The 21864-nt window shown below is 38.3% G+C and overlaps 1 protein-coding gene across 5 annotated transcripts in view; it reads right to left on the bottom strand.

The window, feature by feature from the left end:
* The window catches only part of KLHDC1 (kelch domain containing 1), a 57923-nt gene that overhangs the window by 21254 nt on the left and 14805 nt on the right, over nucleotides 1-21864 (bottom strand). For all 5 annotated transcript variants that reach the window (XR_009563123.2, XR_009563122.2, XM_060294786.2 and 2 more), the window contains exons 2-6: nucleotides 20993-21063; nucleotides 20396-20513; nucleotides 19838-19956; nucleotides 10354-10432; nucleotides 8631-8714 (exon numbers count right to left, since the gene is read on the bottom strand). Coding sequence is in view for 3 of the 5 variants with exons in the window: in XM_030854904.3 (XP_030710764.1) it covers nucleotides 8631-8714; nucleotides 10354-10432; nucleotides 19838-19956; nucleotides 20396-20513; nucleotides 20993-21063 (471 nt within the window). In the remaining 2 variants the exon portion in view is untranslated. The remainder of the gene's footprint in view (nucleotides 1-8630; nucleotides 8715-10353; nucleotides 10433-19837; nucleotides 19957-20395; nucleotides 20514-20992; nucleotides 21064-21864) is intronic.

Below are 21864 nucleotides of genomic sequence, written 5' to 3'. Positions count from 1 at the left end.
AAATAACCCAAAGACCACTATTATATTCTACTGTTCTCATAGGGTTATAAGTCCCATGTAGGAAAACACTGTCAACTTTCCATTTAACAGATGACATTATATGGCTTATCTAAAAGTACACAGTTCTTTTCAACCAGTTTCTTCAACTTCAACAGCAATAACTCTAACACTCTACCATGTTACCTTTCCTTTTGCTGCAGATATTTAGGAACAATTAATTAATTTAAGAATGTCTCTAAAAAATAAAGGGAACAAATTCTAGCTGCAACCACATCAGAAAAACCTTCAGATATAATATAAACAATGTAAGAACTTATTTGAAGAAATAATCAGAGAAATCACAGTGAAAATACTGTTAAACACTAACTGAAAGAGTGTCAGTGCCCGTTAGGCTGTTGGTGCAGAAGGGGGGAAGGGGTACGGATTAAGGTAAGGAGAGAGAGAAGGAATCACAACAGGAAGACCTGAAGTCCAAAGAACTAATTATAAGCTACCTCAGTTCACTTATCCCAAGGAGTACATTCTAAAAATATGCCTGCAGTAGCTCCAGACTCTTGCTTATTCTCTAAGGTAGCAGAGCGTTAAGAGGCCTGAAAGAGATCCAGGATGAGTTTCAGTAGATCCAGTCTCAATAATATTTCTCTCCACCTGCTTGCTGATACGAAATTATTTTAGCAGAGATAAGATGCTTTTATTTCATTAATACATAAATCTTAACATTAAAATGCTGACTGCAGGAAAATTCAATCAACAAATATGACCGACTGATAGTTGATCAGTTCCAAAATTAGAAGAGAACAGAAGAGCACTGAAAACCTGAAAAGCACTGCTTGGAAAAAGAGGATGCTGAGAAGGGTCAAACCTTGTAACACCTGCTATTTTGCACAGAACCTCCCTCACTACCATCTACAGAAGCTGAACTGCAAGGAAATTTAGTCATATGTGCATGTTAGTGGACAGAAATTTGGTTTTGCCTGTTCAGCATTCTATTCTGCACAGTTCCGTTGAGCTGACCAATCACAATACCTTGCTCCCCTAGGGACAGACCTGAGACTCAGACCTGGCCAGTCATCCCCTTGGCAGCAGGGACTCATATAGAGTAGGAACATGCCTAAGTAGAGCCAGAGTCCTTTTCTAGGACAAAGATATAGACATTGACAGAATACAGCACCAATAGAAAGATCTGCTGGTGTAGCCAGGGCCATATTCCCTTCTAAATGAGCTGGACAGTCTGCAGTAGACAGAATAAAGCTAGCACACAGAGAAGCAGGGAGAAGCCAACAGAGAGATGCAAATATTGTGATGGTGTTGGATAACTGGCTCCAGTTCCTAAGGTCCTGGTCCCTGTAGCTCTTCCACTGTGTGAGCCACTTCAAAATATACTTCCCAGCTATGTGAGAATTTTTTAATGGCGTAAACTAATGTGAATTTGTGTTTGCTCACTAGCAGATGAAAGAGTATTAAGATTTCGAGGGTTTATGAAACATGGGCTTTTTAAAATCATGGACTTTGTTACACAAGGACTTTTTAAGAGACTTCATTAAATCAGGGCATTACACGTGTGGGTAAAGAATGATGACGGTGCCTCTTTAGATTTTTCTAGAAAACCTTAGTTTAGCCTGGAGAAAAATATGTGATTAAAAAAAGTACTGATACAGATGAGGAAGATGGCGGAAGAGTAAGACTCGGAGATCACCTTCCTCCCCACAGATACACCAGAAATACATCTACGCGTGGAACAACTCCTACGGAGCACCTACTGAACGCTGGCAGAAGACCTCAGACCTCCCAAAAGGCAAGGAACCCCCCACGTACCTGGTTAGGGCAAAAGAAAAAAATAAACAGAGACAAAAGGATAGGGACGGGTCCTGCACCAGCAGGAGGGAGCTGTGAAGGAGGAAGTGTCCACACACTAGGAAGCCCCTTCGCGGGCGGAGACTGCGGGTGGCGGAGTGGGGGAGCTTCGAAGCCGCGGAGGAGAGCACAGCAACAGGGGTGCGGAAGGCAAAGCAGAGAGATTCCAGCGCAGAGGATCGGGCCGACCGGCACTCACCAGCCGAGAGGCTTGTCTGCTCGCCCGATGGGGCGGGTAGGGCTGGGAGCTGAGGCTCCGGCTTCTGTCGGAGCACCGGGAGAGGACTGAGGTTGGCTGCGTGAACACAGCCTGCAGGGTGTTAGTGCACCGCGGCTAGCCGGGAGGGAGTCCGGGGAAAAGTCTGGACCTGCCGAAGAGGCAAGAGACTTTTTCTTCCCTCTTTGTTTCCTGGTGCACGAGGAGAGGGGATTAAGAACGCTGCTTAAGAGAGCTCCAGAGACGGGCGCGAGCCGCGGCTAAAAGTACGGAGCCCAGAGACGGGCATGAAACGCTAAGGCCGCTGCCGCCGCCACCAAGAAGCCTGTGTGCAAACACAGGTCACTATCCACACCCCCTTCCGGGGAGCCTGTGCAGCCCGCCACTGCCCGGGTCCCGGGATCCAGGGACAACTCCCCCAGGAGAACGCACGGCGCGCCTCAGGCTAGCCCAGGCCTCTGCCGCCGCAGGCCCGCCCCGCACTCCGTGACCCTCCCTACCCCCGGCCTGAGTGAGACAGAGCCTCCGAATCAGCGGCTCCTTTAACCCCGTCCTGTCTGAGCAAAGAACAGACGCCCTCCGGCAACCTACACGCACAGGCGGGGCCAAATCCAAAGCTGAGCCCCTGGGAGCTGTGAGAACAAAGAAGAGAAAGGGAAATCTCTCCCAGCAGCCGCAGAAGCAGCGGATTAAAGCTCCACAATCAACTTGATGTACCCTGCATCTGTGGAATACATGAATAGACAACGAATCATCCCAAATTAAGGAGCGGTGTGGATGAAAGGCTCTTGGTGCTGCAGCCAGGAGTTAGTGCTGTGCCTCTGAGGTGGGAGAGCCAACTTCAGGACACTGGTCCACAAGAGGCCTCCCAGCTGCACATAATATCAAACGGCGAAAATCTCCCAGAGATCTCCATCTCAACGCCAGCACCCAGCTTCACTCAACGACCAGCAAGCTACAGTGCTGGACATCCTATGCCAAACAACTAGCAAGACAGGAACACAACCCCATCCATTAGCAGAGAGGCTGCCCAAAATCATAATAAGTCTACAGACACCCCAAAACACACCACCAGACGTGGACCCGCCCACCAGAAAGACAAGATCCAGCCTCATCCACCAGAACACAGGCACTAGTACCCTCCACCAGGAAGCCTACACAACCCACTGAACCAACCTTAGCCACTGGGGACAGACACAAAAAACAACAGGAACTACGAACCTTCAGCCTGCAAAAAGGAGACCCCAAACACAGTAAGATAAGCAAAATGAAAAGACAGAAAAACACACAGCAGATGAAGGAGCAAGATAAAAACCCACCAGACCTAACAAATGAAGAGGAAATAGGCAGTCTACCTGAAAAAGAATTCAGAATAATGATAGTAAAGATGATCCAAAATCTTGGAAATAGAATAGACAAAATGCAAGAATCAGTTAACAAGGACCTAGAAGAACTAAAGATGAAACAAACAATGATGAACAACACAATAAATGAAATGAAAAATACTCTAGATGGGATCAATAGCAGAATAACTGAGGCAGAAGAACGGATAAGTGACCTGGAAGATAAAATAGTGGAAATAACTACTGCAGAGCAGAATAAAGAAAAAAGAATGAAAAGAACTGAGGACAGTCTCAGAGACCTCTGGGACAACATTAAACGCACCAACATTCGAATTATAGGGGTTCCAGAAGAAGAAGAGAAAAAGAAAAGGACTGAGAAAATATTTGATGAGATTATAGTTGAAAACTTCCCTAATATGGGAAAGGAAATAGTTAATCAAGTCCAGGAAGCACAGAGAGTCCCGTACAGGATAAATCCAAGGAGAAATACGCCAAGACACATATTAATCAAACTGTCAAAAATTAAATACAAAGAAAACATATTAAAAGCAGCAAGGGAAAAACAACAAATAACACACAAGGAAATCCCCGTAAGGTTAACAGCTGATCTTTCAGCAGAAACTCTGCAAGCCAGAAGGGAGTGGCAGGACATATTGAAAGTGATGAAGGAGAAAAACCTGCAACCAAGATTACTCTACCCAGCAAGGATCTCATTCAGATTTGATGGAGAAATTAAAACCTTTACAGACAAGCAAAAGCTGAGAGAGTTCAGCACCACCAAACCACAACTACAACAACTGCTAAAGGAACTTCTCTAGGCAAAAAACACAAAAGAAGGAAAAGACCTACAATAACAAACCCAAAACAATTAAGAAAATGGGAGTGGGAACACACATATCGATAATTACCTTAAATGTAATGGACTAAATGCTCCCACCAAAAGACACAGATTGGCCGAATGGATGCAAAAACAAGACGCATATATTTGCTGTCTACAAGAGACCCACTTCAGACCTAGAGACACATACAGACTGAAAGTAAGGGGATGGAAAAAGGTATTTCATGCAAATGGAAACCAAAAGAAAGCTGGAGTAGCAATTCTCATATCAGACAAAATAGACTTTAAAACAAAGACTATTAGAAGAGACAACGAAGGACACTACATAATGATCAAGGGATAGATCCAAGAAGAAGATATAACAATTGTAAATATTTATGCACCCAACATAGGAGCACCTCAATACATAAGGCAAATACTGACAGCCATAAAAGGGGAAATCGACAGTAACACATTCATAGTAGGGGACTTTAACACCCCACTTTCACCAATGGACAGATCATCCAAAATGAAAATAAATAAGGAAACACAAGCTTTAAATGATACATTAAACAAGATGGACTTAATTGATATTTATAGGACATTCCATCCAAAAACAACAGAATACACATTTTTCTCAAGTGCTCATGGAACATTCTCCAGGATAGATCATATCTTGGGTCACAAATCAAGCCTTGGTAAATTTAATAAAATTGAAATTGTATCAAGTATCTTTTCCGACCACAACGCTATGAGACTAGATATCAATTACAGGAAAAGATCTGTAAAAAATACAAACACATGGAGGCTAAACAATACACTACTTAATAACGAAGTGATCACTGAAGAAATCAAAGAGGAAATCAAAAAATACCTAGAAACAAATGACAATGGAGACATGACGACCCAAAATCTATGGGATGCAGCAAAAGCATATCTAAGAGGGAAGTTTATAGCAATACAATCCTACCTTAAGAAGCAGGAAACATCTCGAATAAACAACCTAACCTTGCACCTAAAGCAATTAGAGAAAGAAGAACAAAAAAAACCCCAAAGTTAGCAGAAGGAAAGAAATCATAAAAATCAGATCAGAAATAAATGAAAAAGAAATGAAGGAAACGATAGCAAAGATCAATAAAACTAAAAGCTGGTTCTTTGAAAGGATAAACAAAATTGATAAACCATTAGCCAGACTCATCAAGAAAAAAAGGGAGAAGACTCAAATCAATAGAATTAGAAATGAAAAAGGAGAAGTAACAACTGACACTGCAGAAATACAAAAGCTCATGGGAGATTACTACAAGCAACTCTATGCCAATAAAATGGACAACCTGGAAGAAATGGACAAATTCTTAGAAAGGCACAACCTGCCAAGACTGAATCAGGAAGAAATAGAAAATATGAACAGACCAGTCACAAGTAATGAAATTGAAACTGTGATTAAAAATCTTCCAACAAACAAAAGCCCAGGACCAGATGGCTTCACAGGCGAATTCTATCAAACATTTAGAGAAGAGCTATCACCTATTCTTCTCAAACTCTTCCAAAATATAGCAGAGGGAGGAACACTCCCAAACTCATTCTATGAGGCCACCATCACCCTGATACCAAAACCAGACAAGGATGTCACAAAGAAAGAAAACTATAGGCCAATATCACTGATGAACATAGATGCAAAAATCCTCAACAAAATACTAGCAAACAGAATCCAACAGCACATTAAACGGATCATACACCATGATCAAGTGGGGTTTATTCCAGGAATGCAAGGATTCTTCAATATACGCAAATCAATCAACGTAATAGACCATATTAACAAATTGAAGGAGAAAAACCATATGATCCTCTCAATAGATGCAGAGAAAGCTTTTGACAAAATTCAACACCCATTTATGATAAAAACCCTGCAGAAAGTAGGCATAGAGGGAACTTTCCTCAACATAATAAAGGCCATATATGACAAACCCACAGCCAACATCGTCCTCAATGGTGAAAAACTGAAAGCATTTCCACTAAGATCAGGAACAAGACAAGGCTGCCCACTCTCACCACTCTTACTCAACATAGTTTTGGAAGTTTTAGCCACAGCAATCAGAGAAGAAAAGGAAATAAAAGGAATCCAAATCAGAAAAGAAGAAGTAAAGCTGTCACTCTTTGCAGATGACATGATCCTATACATAGAGAATCCTAAAGATGCTACCAGAAAACTACTAGAGCTAATCAATGAATTTGGTAAAGTAGCAGGATACAAAATTAATGCACAGAAATCTCTGGCATTCCTATACACTAAGGATGAAAAATCTGAAAGTGAAATCAAGAAAACACTCCCATTTACCACTGCAACAAAAAGAATAAAATATCTAGGAATAAACCTACCTAAGGAGACAAAAGACCTGTATGCAGAAAATTATAAGACACTGATGAAAGAAATTAAAGATGATACAAATAGATGGAGAGATATACCATGTTCTTGGATGGGAAGAATCAACATTGTGAAAATGACTCTACTACCCGAAGCAATCTACAGATTCAATGCAATCCCTATCAAACTACCACTGGCATTTTTCACAGAACTAGAACAAAAAATTTCACAATTTGTATGGAAACACAAAAGACCCTGAATAGCCAAAGCAATCTTGAGAACGAAAAACGGAGCTGGAGGAATCAGGCTTCCTGATTTCAGACTATACTACAAAGCTACAGTAATCAAGGCAGTATGGTACTGGCACAAAAACAGAAAGATAGATCAATGGAACAGGATAGAAAGCCCAGAGATAAACCCACGCACATATGGTCACCTTATCTTTGACAAAGGAGGCAGGAATGTACAGTGGAAAAAGGACAGCCTCTTCAATAAGTGGTGCTGGGAAAACTGGACAGCTACATGTAAAAGTATGAGATTAGATCACTCCCTAACACCATACACAAAAATAAGCTCAAATTGGATTAAAGACCTAAATGTAAGGCCAGAAACTATCAAACTCTTAGAGGAAAACATAGGCAGAACACTCTATGAAATAAATCACAGCAAGGTCCTTTTTGACCCACCTCCTAGAGAAATGGAAATAAAAACAAAAGTAAACAAATGGGACCTAATGAAACTTAAAAGCTTTTGCGCAGCAAAGGAAACCATAAAGAAGACCAAAAGACAACCCTCAGAATGGGAGAAAATATTTGCAAATGAAGCAACTGACAAAGGATTAATCTCCGAAATTTATAAGCAGCTCATGCAGCTTAATAACAAAAAAATAAACAACCCAATCCAAAAATGGGCAGAAGACCTAAATAGACATTTCTCCAAAGATATACAGAGTGCCAACAAACACATGAAAGAATGCTCAACATCACTAATCATTAGAGAAATGCAAATCAAAACTACAATGAGATATCATCTCACACCAGTCAGAATGGCCATCATCGAAAAATCTAGAAACAATAAATGCTGGAGAGGGTGTGGAGAAAAGGGAACCCTCTTACACTGTTGGTGGGAATGTAAATTGATACAGCCACTGTGGAGAACAGTATGGAGGTTCCTTAAGAAACTACAAATAGTACTACCATATGACCCTGCAATCCCACTACTGGGCATATACCCTGAGAAAACCATAATTCAAAAAGAGTCATGTACCAAAATGTTCATTGCAGCTCTATTTACAATAGCCCGGAGATGGAAACAACCTAAGTGTCCATCATCGGATGAATGGATAAAGAAGACGTGGCACATATATACAATGGAATATTACTCAGCCATAAAAAGAAACGAAATTGAGCTATTTGTAATGAGGTGGATAGACCTAGAGTCTGTCATACAGAGTGAAGTAAGTCAGAAAGAGAGAGACAAATACCGTATGCTAACACATATATATGGAATTTAAGAAAAAAAATGTCATGAAAAACCTAGGGGTGAAACAGGAATAAAGACACAGACTTACTAGAGAATGGACTTGAGGCTATGGGGAGGGGGAAGGGTAAACGGTGACAAAGCGAGAGAGAGGCACGGACATATATACACTACCAAACGTAAGGTAGATAGCTAGTGGGAAGCAGCTGCATAGCACAGGGAGATCAGCTCGGTGCTTTGTGACCGCCTGGAGGGCTGGGATAGGGAGGGTGGGAGGGAGGGAGACGCAAGCGGGAAGAGATATGGGAACATATGTATATATATATAACTGATTCATTTTGTTGTGAAGCTGAAACTAACATACCATTGTAAAGCAATTATACTCCAATAAAGATGTTAAAATGAAAAAAAAAAGTACTAATAACAGTTCTCATAAGAGAACCCCTTTGTATATGATAACAAACTCAATTACTGAAATCCAATAACTCAGTAAAAGAAATAGATTTTAAAAGTATTAATGAGTATACAAACATAAAGGTGACTTTTTACAATACTTACTTTAATTTCTGGTTGAAGCCAACTCTGTGTCTTTGTGTCAAATATGTGAACATCATTATGCCATCCCCAGAATATCTGCTCTTCCTAAAAAAGAGATTTTAAAAATATTTTTAAAAGCTTTTATAATTTTTAGATTAGTATTATAGTTTCACTGCATATTTACTGGTGAAATAATAGGCACTTTTACAGAAATAGAGTTAAGTGTGACCATAGTCATAAAGCTAACGCATACACCAGTGTAACCACAGTCGTAAAGCTAATGCATATACCAGTGGCTCACAAAGTGTGGTCCCTAAGCCATAGCAGCATCACCTGGCAACTTTCCTTCTCGTAGTATTGCTTGCATGAGTCATAACTTTGCTTGTTGACAATTTTCCACTTCTCTCAAAGGAATATCTCTTTTAAAATTTCAGAGAACAGAATGATATTTACATTTGGAAATCTCTTTTCCTAAAGTACAGGTTCAGAATTCCTAATCATTGCTGTTAGAAACTTTAGGGAACAATGATTCCTTTTTCCAAAAAATTCCAATCAATTCTAGTTAACCAAGCACCTTGTTCTTATGCATCAAACTTATGCTCACTCTCTTGCCTTCTAGGAAGACGAAACTATTGGCAAGGCAAAGATTTAGCAGTTAGACTGTATTTAGCATCTTCTGCATTGCTGAAATCCTCTACCACTATTCTAGCTTACCTCTGTACCAGTTTTATGTTATATGTCAGGAATATATCATTCATTTTTGTCAGGACTTGTCAAACAAGCCAAATAAACTACATAATTTACTTAGTTTAGAATCTAAATGAAAAAATCTACCTGTACACCATAAACTTTAGGACATGATCATTAGCCTAACTGTACTAGAGGAGAAAAAAATGAGAGATTTCACTGATGAGTAGACATAATTAATGGGAAGTTATATTACTAAAAATTATCAGTAATACTGTAAGTAGCAAAACTTTAAAGATATTTCATTTTAAAAACTCAAAAACCATGTAAACCATTTTTAACACTTAAAAACCATTCAGTTTTATTAATTAGCATGTATTAATTTCACATATAGTCTAAATAAAGACTATGGAGAATTTTTAAATACCTATATACAAAGAGATATACATGAACTGTATATACACCTTTACATTAATAATGTATAATAATAATACATTCTACTAGAAGGTAAAACTGAAGAGTTACTGTGTATCTTGGTGGTGAGATCAATGGTTTTTAAAGTTATCTTTTAAAAGATTTCATTTTTATAAGTCATGAGTTCTTTCCTTAATAATAATTTATTCTCTAACCAGTAAGAATAAATAGAAAAAGTAATATGACTACCAACTTACTCACTCTCATACAGAAGCCAGACTGAGCTATGAATAGTTCTGGTGGACATACCTAAAAGGAGGTGTATGTCAGCAACAGCCACTGCGGTTACCTAAGAACAAAGTTTTTCCAAGTTGTGCTAAAGCCACTAGTTTTCTAACAGAAGCAGCTATAAGTGATTAATGGCATCAGAAAAGACATTACTCTGCCAGTAGCCATGAAGGCTGATATAATTAGGTGAGAGAACTTCCTGCAACTGAATCCAAATTCAAAAGAGAGAAAATACAATTTTTTTCATAATATCAATTACAGCAAATTAAAATGAGAAAAACTGCATTCATTATTTCTGAAGACTGTAACGTGACAGTAACTTAGAGGAAAATGTAAACAGGGATTACTCTCTTACCCAAGACGCATCATGAACATCAAAACAATCTTGGAGTTCATTGTGTCTCCTACACCCATAGCCACCAAAATATATTAATCTGAAAAACAAAACAAAGCACACACTTCAGGAGTTCTACTTTCAGTCTGTTCACAGAAAGTTGGAAGACATCATTTCCGTCACAACCTAAACAAGCCATATAAACTACAAAACCATTGTTTAAAAAAAAAAATCAAAGAGCTATGGGAGCAAAGAGACCTAAATGAACTAATTCCAGAAAGTGATAAGCTCGCAGTAGGAGAGAAGAGGCCCATGGCTGCTTTCATACCCGATGTAACAGCAGGAGGAGAAAGAATCCAGCACAGATTGGGTTTGTAAAAGAAGCCACCCAAAATTTTAACAGTCACATGTAGGCTGGCATAGCAAATTAGAATCTTAAGAAACTCAGCCACAGAGGGAGCTTGAACCTACTGAACAACTTTTTCACATAGTCTTTAGGGAGGGCTCAGGGTCAGTCACCAACAGCTGGAAGCAGAGAAGAGCTGAGCAACTCTCCTTGAGGCAATCTGAGCTATCAACTCTAAAGTTTGGGATCTGGGCAGGAGATATGACAGAAACACCTCAGAGGCATGCCAAGCCGTTATAGCATACAGGGTGGCTGCCCTCAAAAGGCCAGGGGGGGAGGGGCAGTGCTGAAAGAGATCTCTCAAGGTACAGAAAGTATAAAGTGGGATTGGAGAGCAAAGAGAACTCCCTAGCAACACAAGTAGGCTATGAAACAAGGAGAGATCTCCCACAGTTCTGAGAAGTAGGTACTCAGCTGTGAAGCACTGTTCAAAATCTCTAGACACTCTCTAGTGCTCAAACATGGGACTGTAGCAAAGGAAAGTCTTGGTCCTGCATGAGAACATTTGAAGACAGTGGTTAAACTGAATCAAACTAAAGCTGCAACAAAGCCCAGATACAGATCAACTATAGATTAGACTGACTTAAATCCCACTCTAGCAACCTGAAAAAGGAAAAAAAGGGCATGTCCTTTTCTGGAAAGAAATATTGTTTATTCCCAACTTTACTGTTCTTTCATACAGAATGTCTGTCAAATGATGAAGAAATTACAAGGTATAAGAAAAGGCAAAAAAAGTGACCCATGATCAAGAGAGGAAAGAGTCAATATAAGCTGACTCCAAGGTGGCCCAGATATTAGAATTATTAGACACAGCCTTTAAAATAACTATGGTAGAAATAGTAACAGACCAGTCTGTAAAAGGTGGACAATGTGCAGGAAGAACTAGGTAATTTTGGCAGAGACATGGAACCATGAAAAAGAGTGAAATGAAAATGCAAAAAATTGGAAAATAAGATGTCAGAAATAAAGAAATTCATTACATAGTCATAACAGGAAACTGGACATAGCAATGGAAAAGATCAGTGAACTTGAAGATAAGTCAACTGGTAAAAAAAAGTATCCAAATTAAAACAAAGAGAATGAAAGAGTCGGGGGCGGGGAAGGGAGCCCAAGCTCTGTATAACAATATCATATGATCTAATGTGCATATAATAGGAGTCCCAGAAGGAAAAGAGACAAATAAATGGGTAGAAGAAATATTTGTTAATTAATAAGAACTTCCTAAAACTGATGAAAGATATATATCCACCAACCCCAGAAGCTCAGCACACTCCAAGCTGGATAAATACAAATAAGTGAATTTCTCACCAGAAAAATGGAGGCCCAAAGGCAATGTAATAAAGTCATTAAAGTGCTGAAAGAAAGAAAAAAATCTGTCAACCCAATGAGTGAAAAACATCACAAGGGAAATTAGAAAATACCTTGAAATGACTGAAAATGCAAACAGAATAAAACAAAACTTATGGAATACTGTGAAGGTGGTGCTCAGAGGGAATCTTATAGCTATAAATGCCCACAAATTTAAAAAGAAAGATCTCATATCAATAATATAACCATACATATCAAGGAACTAGAAAGAGAAGCAAACTAAACCCAGAGATAACAGAAGGAAATAATAAAAATTAAAGGGGAAATAAGCAAAATGGTGAATAGAAAAACAATAGAGAGAAACAACAAAACCAAAAGTTGGGTCTTTGAAAATATCAACAAAATTGACAAACCTTTAGCTAGGTTGACTAAAACAAAAGTAGAGAAAACTCAAATTACTAAAATTAGGAGTGACAGGGGGACACTGAAACTAGAGACTAGTTTCAACTAGAGAAAGCCCACATGCAGCAACAAAGACCCAACACAGCCAAAAATAACAGACAGAAATAAAAAGTATCATCAGAGAATACCAAAAAACTGCATACCAACAGACTGTATAAACTAGATGAAATAGAAAAATTCCTGGAAAGACACATACTTCCAAAAGGGGCTCATGAAGAAATAAAAAATCTGAATAAACATATAGTAAGTAAAGAGACTGAATCAGTAATCCTAAAACCTCCCAACAAAGAAAAGCCCAGGACCAGATGGCTTCAGTGGTGAATTCTATCAAATATTTCAAGAAGAATTAATACCAACCCTTCTCAAACATTTAAAAATACTGAGAAGGAGGGAACACTTCCTAACTCATTCAATGAGGCCAGCATTATCCTGAAACTGAAGCCAGACAAAAACACAACAAGAAAACTGCATATATCTGATAAGGGTTTACTATCCAGAATATGTAAAGAATTCCTACAACTCAATAACAAAAAGATAAAACAATCCAATTTTTTAAAAATGGGCAAAGGACTAGATATTTCTCCAAAGAAGATATACAAATGGCCAACAAGCCCAGGAAAAGATGGTCAACATCATCAGTCACTGGGGAAACACAAATCAAAACCACAATGGTGGCAGGGGCTGGGGGCGTCCCTCCTCCCACCTGAGGCTTCAGGCTGACGCTGGGGTTGGGGCCTCTACAGCACAACAGTGTACGTAGCGTAGAAACGCTGACAGATGTAGGGTGGCTGGGTCTCTGCAGCCGGGGGCTCCTGCCCTGGCCGTGTGCAGATGGGGGGCGGGCAGCAAGCTCCCTCCTGCTGGAGGCGGGGCTCGGACTCGGCTCCCCCAAGTTCCCCTTCTCTGTGAAAGTGAAGAATTGGTCTCGCTGTGTTTTTTAAAACCACACCTCTCCCGTGTCCACCCTGGGGCCACGCCAGGTGGGGGAGGAGCTGCCGCACTGCAGGTGCAGGGCCGAGCTGTGTCCCCTGTCCGCCCGTCTCTATTAAAGGACTCCCTCGTGGTGGGGGAAAAAAAAAAAAAACACAATGGATATCACTTCACACCCATTACAATGGCAATTATAAAACAAACAAACAAAAGAAAATAGCAAGAGTTGGTGAGAATGTAGAAAATTGGAACTTTTATAGTGGGAATATAACATGGCATTGTTACTGTGGAAAACAGTTTGGTTCTCCTCAAAATGTTGAACGTAGGGGCTTTCCTGGTGGCACAGCGGTTAAGAATCCACCTGCCAATGCAGGGGACACAGGCTCAAGCCCTGGTCCAGGAAGATCCCACATGCGTCAGAGCAACTAAGCCCGTGCGCCACAACTACTGAGCCTGCGCTTTAGAGCCCATGAGCCACAACTACTGAAGCCCATGCGCCTAGAGACTGTGCTCCACAACAAGAGAAGCCACCACAACAAGCACCCCATGCACCACAACGAAGAGTAGCCCCCGCTCGCCACAACTAGAGAAAGCCCGCACGCAGCAATGAAGAGCCAACACAGCCAAAAATAAATAAATAAAAAATAAATTAAATTAACTTAAAAAAAATGTTGACCATAGAATTACCATATGATCCACCTAAAAGAATTAGAAAAAGAAGAACAAACAAGGCCCAAAGTCAGCAGAAGGAAAGAAATAACAAAGATCAGAGAAGAAATAAATAAAATAGAGATTTAAAAAACTAATAGAAAAGATCAATGAAAATAAGAGCTGGTTCTTTGTAAAGATACACAAAATTGAAAAATTTTTAGTCAGACTCATCAATAAAGAAAGAGAGAAGACCCAAATAAATAAAATCAGAAATAAAAGAGAAGTTACAACCAATACCACAGAAATACAAATCATAAGAGATTACTATGAACAATTATAAGCCAAAAAAATGAACAACCTAGAACTGGATAAACTCCTACAAACATACAATCTCCCAAGACTGAATGAGGAAGAAATAGAAAATCTGAACAGACTGACTACTAGCAATAAAATTGATCAGTAATCAAAAATACTCCCAAAAAACAAAAGTCCAGGACCAGATGGCTTCACAAATGAATTCTATCATACCTTCAAAGAAGATTTAACACCTATCCTTCTCAAACTATTCCAAAAAAATTGAAGAGGAGAGAAAGTTTCCAAACCCATTCTACAAGGCCAGCATTACCTTGATACCAAAATCAGAAAAAGACACTACAAAAAAAGAAACTTACAGGCTAATATCCCTGGTGAACATAGATACACAAATCTTCAACAAAACACTAGCAAACTGAATTCAACAATACGTTAAAAGGATCAGACACAATGATCAAGTGGGATTTATCCCAGGAATGCAAGAATGGTTCAGTATCCACAAATCAATCAACATGACACACCATATTAACAAAATGAAGGATAAAAATCACGCAATCAACTCAATAGCTACAGAAAAAGCATTTGACAAAATCCAACATCGATTCATGACAAAAACTCTCAACAAAGTGGGTAGAGAAGGAACACACATCAACAATAAAGGCCATTTTTGACAAACACACAGCAAACATCATAGTCAATGGTGAAAAGCTGAAAGCATTTCCTCTAAGATCAGGAACAATACAAGGATGCCCCCTTTTTTACTTAACATAATATTGGAAATCCTAGCCACAGCAATCAGAGAAGAAAAAGAAATAAAAAGCATCCAAATTGGAAGGGAAGGAATAAAACTGTCACTATTTGCAGATGACATGATTGTATATATAGAATACTCTAAAGAGTCCACCAAAAAACTATAAAAACTAATAAATGAATTCAATAAAGTTACAGGACACAAAATTAATAGACATAAATCGGTTGCATTTCTATACACTAATAATGAACTATCAGAGACAGAAATCAAGAAAATAATTCCATTTACAATTGCATCAAAACGAATAAAATACCTAGGAATAAATTTAACCAAAAAGGTGAAAGACCTGTACTCTGAAAACTATAAGGCACTGATGAAAGATATTGACGATGACATGAATAAGTGGAAAGATATTTCATGTTCATGGATTGGAAGAATTAATATTGTTAAAATGTTCATACTACCCAAAGCAATCTACAGATTCAATGCAATCCTTATCAAAATACTGATGGCATTTTTTTCACAGAGCTAGAACAAATAATCCTAAAATTTTTATGGAACCACAAAAGACTCCAAATAGCCAAAATAATCTTGAGAAAGAAGAACAAAGCTAAATGTATCATGGTCCCTGGTTTCAAACTATACTACAAAGCTACAGTAATAAAAACAGTAAGGTACTGGTACAAAAATAGACACATAGATCAATGAAACAGAATAGAGAGCCCAGAAGTAAACCCATGCACGTATGCTCAGTTAATCCACAACATAAGAATATACAACAGAGAAAAGACAGTCTCTTCAATAAGTGATGTTGGGAAAACTTACAGCTACTTATAAAAGAATGAAAGTAGACCATTTTCTCATACTATATACAAAAATAAACTCAAAATGCATTAAAGACTTAAGCATAAGACTTGATACTATAAAACCCTTAGAAGAAAACTTAGGCAGTACACTCTTTGAAATCAGCCTTAGCAATATTTTTTTGGATCTGTCTCCTCTGGCAAGGGCAACAAAAACAAAAATAAGCAAATGGGACCACAACAAACTAAAAAGCTTTTGCACAGCAAAAGAAACCATCAATAAAACAAAAAGGCAACCTACTGAATGGGAGAAGATATGTCCACTAGGCACTAATATATAAAATATATAAAGAACTCAAACAACTCAGCATCAGTTAAAAAAAAACAACCCAGTTAAAAAATGGGGGAGAGACCTAAATAGCCATTTTTCCAAAGAACACATACAGATGTCCAACAGGCACATGAAAAGATGCTCAGTATCACTAATTGTCAGGGAAATGCAAACCCAAACCACAATGAGATGTCACCTTATACCTGTCAGAATGGCCATTATCAAAAGGACAAGAAATAACATGTGTTGGCACAGATGTGGAGAAAAGGAAACCTTCATGCATTGTTGGTGGGAATGTAAATTGATACAACCACTATAGAAAACAGTATGGAGGTTCCTCAAAAAATTAAAAATAGAACTACCAGACTATCCAGCAATGCCACTCCTATTTAACCAAATAAAATGAAAACACTTATTCAAAAAGATATATACACCCAATGTTCACTGCAGCATTATTTACAATAGCCAAGATATGGAAGCAACCTGTGTCCATCAACAGATGAATGGATAAAGAAGATGTGGTGTGTATGTATGTACACACACACACACACACACACACACACACACACACACAAAGAAATATTACTCAGCCATAAAAAGGAATGAAATTTTGCCATTTGTGATAACATGGATGGACTCAGAGGATATTATGCTAAGTGAAATAAATCAGAGAAAAAACAAATACTGCATGTTTTCACTTATGTGTAGAATGTAAAAATCAAAACAAAGAACAAATATGAAAAAACAGATACAGAGAACGAACTAGTGGTTGCTAGAGGGGAAGGGTGGGGGATGGGTGAAATAGTGAAGGGATGAAGAGGTACAAACCACCAGTTATAAAATTTAAAAACTAAATAATAAAAGATAAACTTGGATTCATATCTCATACCATTCACAGGTTTTTACTGGTTCTTTTTTTTTTGGCTGTGCCACACGGTTTGCAGGATCTTAGTTCCCCGAGCAGGGATCAAACCCATGCCCTCAGCAGTGAAAGTGTGGAGTCCTAACCACTGGACCTCCAGGGAATCCCTCCCATGTTTTTAAAAATAACAAAAGTACTAGAGGAAAATATGTGAGAATTAGTTTATGATCTTGGAGTGGAAAAAACCTTTGCATTGACTCAAAGTCAAGAAGCCAGAAAAGAAATTATTGATAAATTTACCTAAATAACAGCTTTAAGAAGCTGTTTAATACATGCAAAACACACTTTATGCAAAGTCAAAAGATAAATGACAACCTGGAAAAAATATTTTCATATGTCACAGTCAAACACTAATCTCTTTATAAATAAATAACTCCTAGAAGTCAAGATTATAAATGCCAACAATCAAATAAAAAATAATTAGCAAAGGATTTATTTTTCAGTTCAGAGAAAAAGAAATAAAAATTGCCCTTAAATATATGAAAATTAAAATAAGACTGAGGCATCACATCTCACCTATCAATTTGGCCCAAAACATCTAAGTTTGCCTGCAAATTCTTGGCAAGGCTGTGGACAAAGAGGCACTCCATTACTGACAACACAAAACAGCACAACTTTATTGGAGAAAAAGCTGGCAAAATCCAATGTTATGGATTGAATTGTGTCCCCCACAAAATTCATATATAGAAGTCCTAATCCCCTGCATTTAGAATGTGACATTATTGGCTACTCAAAGCAGAGTACTAATGGTTATCAATTTGTAGGGTCAGAGAAATCAACAACAGTATAATCACAGTTGGTTTCTATTTAAATCTGATTAATCCACAATTCAAAGGTTTAAGATTCTCCTTTCCAAATTCTCATATTCTAGAGAGTATTTTGATCTATGTACCTTTTCATGACCAAGATAATCTTATTTCTTACCCTGTGGAATTCTGATATGCTTTTTGAGAATTATAAAATATTTTGTCAAATTTTAATGTCTGCCTTTTGTATTCAAAATATAAATGTGTATTATTTAAACTGATTGTCTTTTAAAACTTAACACCCTCCATCTTAATTATTGTAAGTGTCCCCTGCAGTTTAAAGAGATTTTTTAAAATAAACTGAATATTGACAAAAGCAGAGTAGGAATTACTGCAATTAAGAAGGCAAAACAATTATATTTTCTAGAAATAAAAACATAAGAATAATTAAAAAAGAATGTGACCTTATTTAGAGACAGGGTCCTTATAGAGGCAATCAAGTTAAAATGAAGTCATGAGGGTAGGTCCTAATCCAATATGACTGGTATTCTTACAAAAAGGGAAAATTTGGAGACAGACAAGCACACAGAGAGAATGCTATGTGACTATGAAGGCAGAGATCAGAGTGTTGCTTCAACACACCAAAGGTTGCCAACAAATCACCAGAAGCTGGGGACAAGCATCAACCAGATTCTTTCTCAAAACCAAGAGAATGAACCAACCCTGCTGACACCTTGATCTCAGACTTCTAGCCTCCAGAACTATGAGACAATACATTTCTGTTGTTTAAATTATTCAGTTTATAGAACTCTGTTACAGCAACCCTAGCAACATAAACATTTATCACAATTACAAATGTATTACTCTTTGACCAGAAATCAAATTCTGGAATTTTATCCAACAAATAGATCTGCAATCATATGTATATATACACAAAGATATTCATTTAATCTAAGTGTTGTGCCATCTGTATGGGAAAGGTTAAATAAACTTGGTATATCCACACAGGAGAATACTATGCAGCTGTAAAAACAAAAACAAAATCAAGCTTTCTAACTAGAGATACAGAAAGATGAAAGTTCCCCATGGTATACTGTTGACTAAAAGAAGTCCAGTGGTTAAGACACCGCACTTCCAATGCAGGGCGTGTGGGTTAGATCCCTGGTCGGGGAACTACAATTCCCATATGCCGTGTGGCATGGCCCCCTCAAAAAAAAAAAAGGAAGCAGCAGGGTGCAGAATAGTGTACGGAGTACACCGATATTTGTGTAAGGAGGAGGAAGAGAAGAGCACGTACCTATGTATTTGCTTCTATCTGCATAAAGTCACAGGGATCGCAGTTGTTCCCAAACTTGCCTGCACTTGGAATCACCTGAGGAGCTTAAAAAAATCATACCCCCAGTGATTGTAATTTGATTAGTTCTGGGGTATCATCTGGGCTTCAGACCTTTTAAAAGATCCCCAGATTATTTCCATGGCAGACAAGTTTGAGAACCACTGCTATAAAAATACAAAAGATATTAATAAAAGTAGCTAATTGTGCATGTGGAGGGTGGGAACAGGATGGATGGGGACAGGAGTGGGAGCCAGACTTTTCATTGTATCCTTTTTAATATGGTTTTGATTTTTGAACCATGTAACTGTATTAACGATTCAGAAAATTTAAAAAGTAACGAATTTTTAAAAACCAAATAGCTGCTTCCACCATGTTTACTCTTATGACCTGGCTCTTATCCAGGGTTCAAAACTGCCTTTAACATCAGTGTCAAAACAAGTTTGTAACTATCTTGAAAAAATTTTCAGACTTTCAAGTTTTCTCTATTTTGGTCACAAGCTGTAATCCTTACTTGAGTGCAGTTAATGAGATGGCCTTGCTGCATTACCTGTCTTTATATACCCAGCAGGAAAGTTTATCACGTGGTGTGGGTGGTTGACCTTCAAAGTTGGTGATTTTTTCCCAAACATAGGTTCCATCTCTTGTTCGCAAATTAACAAAATAAAGCTTTTAAAAGAGGAGAACACCATTAGCAGACAAGACATTGGAAAATTAAACATATGTCACAGGGATATGTGATCCAAAATTAATAATATTACTTTCTGATTTTTAAAAGGTAAAAATTTGAATTGTAGAGTTAATGAAAATGGGACTATGTTTTAGAAGCAAAAATGATAATATGAAAAATACTGAAATGGATCTTTTCCCATCATGCTCTTGCCCTATGAATATCAACTAAGTACGTAGTTAATTCTGAAGCAGAAAGACATGGCAGAAGAGAGGAGCACGATGCTGCATTTTCACCCTATCTTTAAAACCTTATCATCATAAGCTCAAGCTTTTCTACATATGTCTTCTTTGTAAAATACATTCGTAAACTTGTGAGATGAAGTGACACATTAAACATTACATTTTTCTGCGCTCCTGAATTGAAAAAAGAAATTACTCGATTGCTGTATCCTTTGTCATCATATCCTCCAAAAACGTATAGCTTTCCATTAAGGCAAGCACCGCAACTTCCTGACATGGAGGTAGGGAGTTCTCCTTCCATGAGGTGCATCGTCCTGCAGCAAGAATAACGTGGAATTCCATAACTTTCCAGAAAAGCAAATTAAAATTCCCTTTGAATTCCATGAGTACTTTTTCAATGAAAACTGTCACTGACAATTACAGTTAAGATGTAATGGTAGCCAATACTGTAAAACCTGTAAGAAGATCCATGGTAAAGATTTTTCAACCTACTGGGGAGAAAAAAGTTACAAAATCTTCACATGTCACCAGAATTGGGAATTAGTTAGTAGAACAAAGCAAAGTCTTCAGAAACAGCCTTAGTCTTGAGAGGAATAGTAGAGGACAAAGAATGGAGAGAGGAAGCAAGTTGGGGAAAGAAACAGCCAGAGAGAATAAAGCATTGAAAGAAAAGGAAAGGGAGACAATATAATGTTGCAGCACGTTCTAAGTATGGTCTCAGACTCCCTGTGGGCTATGACAGCAGTTATAACAGATATTAAGACTGGACATTCTGCAATTTAAAGTTACTTACCACAGCCCACTATCAATCTCATAGGTCCAAATCTCATCATTAGGCAAATATACTTCATTGTCTTCAATAGACTAAAAACACAGAATACATAAAATTATGTTTATTAATTACAAAGTAACAGCTAAATAGTTCCTCAGGATGGGAAAACTGCAATGGAAATAGTACAAAACACAAAACCATAAACAGCCTCAAAGATGACTTTTTCAACAGAAATAAAGATAGATCAAAAGAGAGGGGGAGGGGCTTCCCTGGTGGCGCAGTGGTTGAGAGTCCGCCTGCCGATGCAGGGGACACGGGTTCGTGCCCCGGACCGGGAAGATCCCACATGCCGCGGAGCGGCTGGGCCCGTGAGCCATGGCCGCTGAGCCTGCGCGTCCAGAGCCTGTGCTCCGCAACGGGAGAGGCCACAACAGTGAGAGGCCCGCGTACCGCAAAAAAAAAAAAAAAGAGAGAGAAGGGGAAGAGAGACATTTTCTAAGAGAAAGTGGGCAAACAATAAGGGTTAGAATACAAAATAGCAAGTACGTGAGTCTCAAGAAAAGACTCAGCGTAGTTAAACCTTACAAGGAATTTCAAGTAAGAGAAAATAGCAAAACAATAACATTACAGCAGAATACTGAAGAATGTGAAGCCAGGAAGAAAAGGAGTATCAAAAAAGGGCAATATACTTTGGGTGAAGGGAAGGAGTTAAGAAAGGAAACTTAAAGTATAATTAAGAGCACTGTATCACATACCTTGATTCACTAAACATATTTTTTGAGTGCCTACTATGTGCAAGCATAGTGTTAGATATTCATTAAATATAGAATCTAAGGATCAAGATAAATTTAGCTAGTCAAAATGACAACTCAGAATCTGAATAATCTCTAAAG

Source organism: Globicephala melas, chromosome 2 (assembly GCF_963455315.2).
Source record: "Globicephala melas chromosome 2, mGloMel1.2, whole genome shotgun sequence".
Taxonomy (NCBI): domain Eukaryota; kingdom Metazoa; phylum Chordata; class Mammalia; order Artiodactyla; family Delphinidae; genus Globicephala; species Globicephala melas.
This window is presented reverse-complemented; position numbering and strand designations above follow the sequence as displayed.